Here is a 5,697-nt window from a genome sequence, read left to right as displayed (position 1 = left end):
TTGATCAGATGCTGCTGCTGAGTGATCCATAATGTGATGTAAATGTAACATTTTCTATATATAGGTAAAATTAATCACTGCAATAAAATAACTGTTTTTGTCACTTTTACAGTGGATTGTTACGTACAGAAGGGAAGCTTCACCAAAGTGAAACATAAATCTGTGGATCTGTGTTTGATTAATCTGGCTGAATTTCTCAAGGACCAGGATGTGTGACACAAAAATCTGAATTATGGAACTGAAAGTGAAAGCAGTCAAACTGAATTTTTAATAAACCAAAATACAGTTTCGAAGCAAATTAATTCAGATAAAAAAAAACCTTTAAATTCAGTTTCACTTTAGTAAAATTCATTTTCAAACCAATGCATTCAATTACAAATTTTGCACATTTAGATTCAATCTGAGCAATTCAAATTCAATTCCTGCTGGCACAAGATTTATCCCATAGACATGATTTTTGTCATGTGCAGCTGTGATGGATTGTGTACAAACTAATACAGTAGCAGAATGGTTTAAAATACTTCTCATCCAACCACAATTAGATTCACTCTGTCCAGGAGGCACAATTTATCAGGATAATATTTTTTAACAACAAGCAGTAATGACTTTCTRCTGCTTACCTTTTTAAAAAATGTAATAAATAGAAAGTACAGATATTTGTGTAAAAATGTAAGGAGTAGCAGTAAAAAGTAGGCTGAAAATAATGACTCCACTAAAGTACAAAATTTCTGCTTAGTACAGTAACAAAGTATTTGTACTTAGTTACTTTACAACACTGGTAATTAGTAACATTACTGTGAACAGGTAAACATAATTTATTGACTTCAAATTTTGTGCAGTTAATATGATCTGTTTATGTTTTCTGGACATTTCGACTGAGCTGAATTTTTACACGTCCTGGCACAGACAGCTGAGACCTCCTCCTCAAAAGCCTGCCTGCTGCGCAGCCACGTACCAGAGAAGTCTGAAGTGGGTTCCTCAGAGTCCACATTGAGGTTTTCAGAGCTGTCAGCTGTGCCGATGGAGGCCTCCGACTCCAGAGTCTCATCATCTGATGCTCGTGGCTCCAGAGTCAGCATCTCAACAGTCAGCTCCTCTCTGTCGAAGACAACACAGATTACACCACCAACACAATCCCATCAGGGTTCCCAGGTCTTTAACAGCTTTACGTACTTCTCCTTCTGCAGGTTTTCTATTTGCTCCGTCAGCACTTTCTCTTCCTGCTGCATGGCGGCCTGCTGATGCTCGGAGATCTCCAGCGACTCTGTTCCCTTTTCTTCTTCTACGCCCTGCTCTCTGGCGGCGTCGGCTGCAGGCGGCAGCCGAGGACTGACCGGAGGGGAAGGTGCGTGATAGCTCTGCCGTCGCCCCGGGCCTTTTCCCTGGGGAGCAAACCGTCGTCAAACGTTACCTCAAAACAGCAGCGGATCATCTCCGAGCAGAGTTATTTGTGTCACATCACTGCGTTTCTTTACTGATCGGTGTGTAAATCGAAAACACTTACAGCAGCACAGAACACAGAGAAAGTCACAGCACATCAGTACACTAACTTTACCTTTTTAGCTGAATTTGCCAGCTTAAAACATGATAAAAGAAGAACAAGAGTATCAGCAGAATCTGATAACAGTATTTACAGTAACACGCTACAGAACTGCTGCCTTGAAGTGTAGTTAATGTATCAATATTTTTGTTTTATCTTAATAATATGCCTAAAATATAACTAAATCAATAAAAAAGGTTTACTTTTGATTGGTCAACTGCTTAAAAAATATGATCAAGAAATTTTCTATGTAAGACGAAAACAATCTAAACACTGTTTGCTGAAAATATTTTATTTTAAATAGCTTTTAAGTCTGCGAAGGTGTTACCTGTTTGTTTTGAGAACCTAAACACAGAAAAAGTTGGGATGTTGCATAAAATGTWAATAAAAACTGAACTGCAAATCTCATAAACCCACATTGTATTTACAATCGACCGTAGTAAACATAGGAGGTTAAAACTGAAAAACTTTACAATYACTTGGAAGAAAATGTGTGTGAATTTCACAATCAACCACTAAAAAAATCAAACTAAAATTAAGTGAAATAATCTGACAGTWGAATGTGTGTACTCTTCTTGAAATGAGATTAATATTCTAACAGTTTGCTCTTGTTTAGTATATCAGTCTTGAAACAAGATCAAAAATACTTTTTGCCTGATTTAAGATTATAAGACTTGTTTGGATGGACCTTTGTTGCAGTGAACACTTTTACAAGAGAGCTTTATTTTGAAAAACCTGATGCAAACACGTGGACACATATCCAGTGTCTGATGCTGCAGGAACTTCAACATGTTACYGAGCTGATGTTACAGCTTTAAGGTCTAGTAAAACTTGTTGGCTGCCTCAATGTAGGCGAACTGTGTATCGAAACTAGTAATGGAAACTTTAAAATTCAAACAGTTCCTGGAGAATTGATGTGTTACTTCTGGTTCCAATMGATACTGGAGACTCGATGCCCAGCCCTAGTCTTTGCTTCATGGTTTCACTGGATGGGAGAACATGATGTTCTAAAATATAAATGTACTTTTCTATACTGCTGGTGCCTTTCCTCAGGCACTAATGYRCCTCCATATAATCAGAGAGACAGGCTATTTGAACTATTAACTGATAACAGCCTCTTCTGTAAGGAGGAAAAGGGGGAAGTGAAGTCCATGGTGTCCAAGAAGAATTTCCAATTTTGATTCATCTGATGACAGGACAGTTTTTGCCYCAGTCCTTTTGTGTTTATTAACCTTTATTTAACCCGGCTAATCCCACTGAGATTTGCAAGGGAGGCCTGCCGGGGCCTGGAGGCAGCTTAACATGAATATTTTTTAAATTTGTTTTGTTTGTTTCTTTGTCTGTGAGAGGAAACCGGAGTACCCAGAGAAAATTCACATAAGCACGAAGAGAAGATGCAAACTCCAGGTCCGAAGTGGGGATTCAACCAAGGACCTTGTTGCTGTGAGACATCAGAGCTAAYCACTGATCCATCACAGGCTGATGTACTGAGTGATTATTTTTTACATGGGTTCTGGTCCAGAGAAGACGGCAGTGATTCTACAAGGTGTTCACATGTGGCTGCTTCTTTCCAGGAAAGAGCTATAACCCACATTTGTGGTTGGTAAAGTGAACTGTTTACAGACAATAACTGTTGAAGTGTTTCTGAGCTCATGCAGGGATGTCCACCAGAATCAGACCTGGTTTTAATCTCAACTTTCAGTCTTTACTTTGATCACAAAGATTTCTAAGAAATGTTTTAATGATATGAACTATAAACGATTGATCGATCAGATATTAAGTCTTCCCAGTTTTTTCATTGAGGAACATTATTCCTGATATTGTATTTTCAGACAGTCTTTCACAGACTGGTGAACCTCTGCCAGAGCTAATCTTTACTTCTGCCTCTCTAAAATGCTACGTTTTTATCCAGTCCTCTGACTGACTGGACCAGGGGTTCCCAAACTTTTCAGCTTTTGACCCACTAAATACTAACAGAGACCCGTGCCCCCAGCTGTTGTTTATTGATAAACATTGTTTTCACATCAAATAAACAAGAGTAACAACATTTATTATGCTATTTTTGTCCGTTTTAAGTACACTAACCTTACTCTTTTGTAACAACAAAGGCTAACAATTGTTGTYATTTTTTAGTGTAATTCAGAAAATATTYCAGGACCCCACCTTAATGCTTTGGGACCCACAGCGGGGCTGCCGACCCCACCTTTGGGAACCACTGGACTAGACTAYGATAGTTGACAAATGCTCCTCCAGCTATTTTTTAATTTGTACACAGTGGTGGGCAAAGCTAACCAAAATGTTAGCTTTGCTAACTGGTAATCTGCTGGATGAAGCAAAACAAAGCTAATTACCTAAATAAGAAAAATAAGTAGCAGAAGCTAACGCTAACTTTTCATTATTATCTTTATACATTCCCATTTCAAAAACTTGAAACTCCTGAAAAGGACATTAAAAGGAAGAAAACAGTCAGAAACATGGACAGTTAAATTCCAACAAGTTTACCCAGAATCCTTTGCGTTGCACATGTGGTATGTATAATGTGTATGGGTGCTTGTCTAAACTTTGCTGTGTCAGCAAACACATGCTTACACAGCATTATCACATGCTGGATGTCATGATCGATGGAAAGAGAGCTTCACTTAGTGTTAGACTTGAAATTACTGGAAATGAATTTACAGGATGTTAAAGGGTCTGCTAATATTTTTGAAATTCTGGAAAAAAAAAGGTAATAAGCTAAACAAAAAATAATTGTTCTGTTATTAGCGGATTAGCACAACTGTGTCCACTGCAGTACTTTTACAGCTTTTTGTCGCATGTCACATTTTTAAAATGTGTTGCAGCCATAAAATTCAGAATTACCTTAAAAAAAGTTCAATTTCTCAGTTTTAACATTTGATATATTTACTAGTCCATTGTGAATAAAATATGGCTTCATGAGGTTAAATGGTTTTAATTTAAACTTTACACAGTGTCCCAACTTTTTCAGATTTGACCTTGCATATTTCAAAGTCATGTAACATTAAGTAAATATAATCAGATGCGACAGCTTTAATGCAATTAACCAAGAGACAGTTACAAAACACATAAAAAATGTGATGAGTCATGCTCTGGGAGGAGGACAGATGTGAGTAGTTGAGGAAATGACTTTGCACTAATCTTTTCCACAACACAGGAGGACGATTTGAGGATGAAATCCAAGGTGTGTAATACATACCATAATATGTGCAATGCTCATAAATCTAACAGCTATTAGTACGGGTCTCTGAGTAAAGGAAAAGACATGTTAGGGAGGGAACTGAGGAGGACAGAAGCTGCTAATAAAGAAGGAAATGATGGAGATTTAAAGGTTTCACAGAACTCAGGGTTCGATCTTACCATGGATCGTCGAATGATGCTCAGTTTACACTTGGCCTCATTCTCAGCAAATTCCAGGCTGCTGATGTCCTTTAGCCGCACTTTGTATTTATTCATCTGTTCACAAATGATGAGCTCTACACACCTACACAGAGACAGCAAGAGACAGAAATCACTTCAGAATCACTGAACGTCAGCAGAACAAGTTTGTTACTGAGAACATGCTTTTAACATGCTTTTTAATCTTGAACTAAGCAGAACTAAGCAGATTAAATAAAGTTTAATAGAATAAAAAACATTCTCTAGTGAGATCATTTTTCTGTATGTTTTTCGGCACGCATCTCGCTCCCCAATTTTTGTTCTATTTCAATAACTTATASAKCAAAACATTTAGCTCATTCAGAACAACTCAGCTAAGACGCTTGGTACTTCAGCTATTTATACTTTTTGAAATATTTAGCTTTTTCAGCCAGGTTTTTCCTCATTCAAAATGAGTGGAGCCGTTTTCAACATCTTTAAAACCCTCCAGAATATAAACAGATAAATCTTTACTGTACTTTATTTTATGTTCTGCTATGTTTTTTTCAACATGTTTGTGCTAATTTAAACAATTTATATATTAAAACATTCAGCTCCTTCAGAACATTCTGAGTAAGACCCACTTTGGGCCCTTGAGCAAGGCCCTTAACCCCTCAGCTGCTCCCTGGGCGCTGTAATTGGCAGCCCACTGCTCAACGTGTGTGTTCACATGTGTGATGGGTAAAATGCAGAGAATTAATTTCCCCTCTGCAGGACAATAAAGG

At 37.6% G+C, this 5,697-nt stretch overlaps 1 protein-coding gene across 8 annotated transcripts in view; it reads right to left on the bottom strand.

Annotated features, from left to right (window-relative positions):
* Positions 1-5,697, bottom strand: part of myo9aa (myosin IXAa) — a 143,092-nt gene that overhangs the window by 2,611 nt on the left and 134,784 nt on the right. For 5 of the 8 annotated variants that reach the window (XM_014001575.1, XM_014001576.1, XM_014001582.1 and 2 more), the window contains 5 exons: positions 4,916-5,039; positions 4,755-4,802; positions 1,556-1,576; positions 1,174-1,382; positions 956-1,098 (listed from right to left, as the gene is read on the bottom strand). In XM_014001575.1, the coding sequence (XP_013857029.1) occupies positions 956-1,098; positions 1,174-1,382; positions 1,556-1,576; positions 4,755-4,802; positions 4,916-5,039 (545 nt within the window). The remainder of the gene's footprint in view (positions 1-955; positions 1,099-1,173; positions 1,383-1,555; positions 1,577-4,754; positions 4,803-4,915; positions 5,040-5,697) is intronic. The other 3 variants (XM_014001579.1, XM_014001580.1, XM_014001577.1) reach the window with 2 other exon arrangements.

This window comes from Austrofundulus limnaeus, unplaced genomic scaffold (assembly GCF_001266775.1).
Source record: "Austrofundulus limnaeus strain Quisiro unplaced genomic scaffold, Austrofundulus_limnaeus-1.0 Scaffold9, whole genome shotgun sequence".
NCBI classification, from domain to species: Eukaryota; Metazoa; Chordata; class Actinopteri; order Cyprinodontiformes; family Rivulidae; genus Austrofundulus; species Austrofundulus limnaeus.
This window is presented reverse-complemented; position numbering and strand designations above follow the sequence as displayed.